General features: G+C 57.7%; 1 protein-coding gene across 1 annotated transcript in view; it reads left to right on the top strand.

Annotated features, from left to right (window-relative positions):
* Nucleotides 1-1,419, top strand: part of KIF3C (kinesin family member 3C) — a 36,169-nt gene that overhangs the window by 20,793 nt on the left and 13,957 nt on the right. Inside the window, exons 4-5 of the mRNA XM_007470794.1 lie at nt 542-660; nt 1,133-1,249. Of these exons, the coding sequence (XP_007470856.1) occupies nt 542-660; nt 1,133-1,249 (236 nt within the window). The remainder of the gene's footprint in view (nt 1-541; nt 661-1,132; nt 1,250-1,419) is intronic.

The raw sequence follows: 1,419 nt of genomic DNA, 5'->3' as shown, positions 1-1,419 counted from the left end.
CCCGTGTCCCCTGCATCGGCAGGCGGACTCTCAACCACTGCGCCACCAGGGAAGCCCCACACCCCTACTTTTGAGAGCCGCTGGAGAGGCAGGAGTAGGATGGGTCACCTTGCAAACTGGCTGAGGCTCGCTTCCTTCCCTGAGCCCTGGACGGCAGTCCTGATACTCGCGTCCTGATTCCGGCTCTTCTGTTATCTTGTATAACCTTGAGCAAGTCTGTGCCTGAGTTTCCTCACCTATAAAAGGGGGTGTTGGGCCAGAAGGTCCCTCGGGTCCCTTCAGATTTGAACATTGCACGATGTGGACAGCAGCTGAGAGAGCAGGTTAACAGGCCACAGTGTGGGAGGGACAGGACAGCCTTTAGAATAACCCATTCCGATGGATGGTGGGGCAGGAGGGAGCTTCAGAGGTGGGCCCTCGGCTCATCCTGGACCGAGCTGGTGGACCCTGAGCCTGCAGCCGTCGGGACCCAGGCTGGGTGAGCGGAGCCACATTGGTTGCCACACTGCACAGCCTCTGAGCTGCACCTGTCCCCACCCAGCTCTACGCCAAGCTGCAGGCGGTGAAGGCGGAGATCCAGGACCAGCATGATGAGTACATCCGCGTGCGGCAGGACCTGGAAGAGGCACAGAATGAGCAGACCCGGGAGCTCAAGCTCAAGTAGGGCCCCTTCTCTTTCCATCTGGGGCTCTCACAGCCATCCCTCAGGCCCTGGGCCTCTCCCTGACAGGCTCCTCTCTTTCCTGAAGGCTTCATTCCAACTGTCTCCTCACCCATGTCCATGTACCTTAGGAACGGAATGTGTCTGAGGGATGGGGGAGGGGCCCATTGGAGTTTCCTCTACATCCTGTCTCCTCCTTCCTCTCCTCGGCCTGCGTTTGATGAACCCCGCAAAGTGCATGCCGGGTGCTGCCCAGAAGTAACTCCTAAGGCCCTGAGTCTATAATTTTTGCATTAGAAACTGTGATTTTCAAGCTCTATTATTTCTCTAGGGATCCCCTCCCCCCGACTTTTTGGTTTTTCCACCTTCTCTGTTCCCTCTGCCTCTTTGCTTCTTTTTTCTCGTCCTTCAACCTTCACATACACTGTGCGGTCTCACGTGGTCCCCTGTCTGCCTCGTTCCTGCTCCCAGGTACCTAATCATCGAGAACTTCATCCCCCCTGAGGAGAAGAACAAGATCATGAACCGGCTTTTCCTGGACTGCGAGGAGGAGCAATGGAAGTTCCAGCCCCTCATGCCCGGTGGAGCGTGAGTCTTTCACCAGCTGTCTGGGCCTAGGGACTTGCCAGCTCGCCCCAGGCCCGGGGTGGCCAGGGGCCTGGGGGAGACGGACGTTTTAGTGGATTGGGGAGGGCTGGGAAGGATGCAGATGGAGGCTGGGTTTCCCAGGACCTAATGTTGGGGTCTCCATGAGGGAA

The sequence above is a fragment of the Lipotes vexillifer genome, unplaced genomic scaffold, assembly GCF_000442215.2.
Source record: "Lipotes vexillifer unplaced genomic scaffold, Lipotes_vexillifer_v1.1 scaffold717, whole genome shotgun sequence".
In the NCBI taxonomy this organism is placed as follows: Eukaryota; Metazoa; Chordata; class Mammalia; order Artiodactyla; family Lipotidae; genus Lipotes; species Lipotes vexillifer.
Note: the sequence above shows the minus strand (reverse complement) of the source record. Positions and strands in the feature narration are given on the sequence as shown.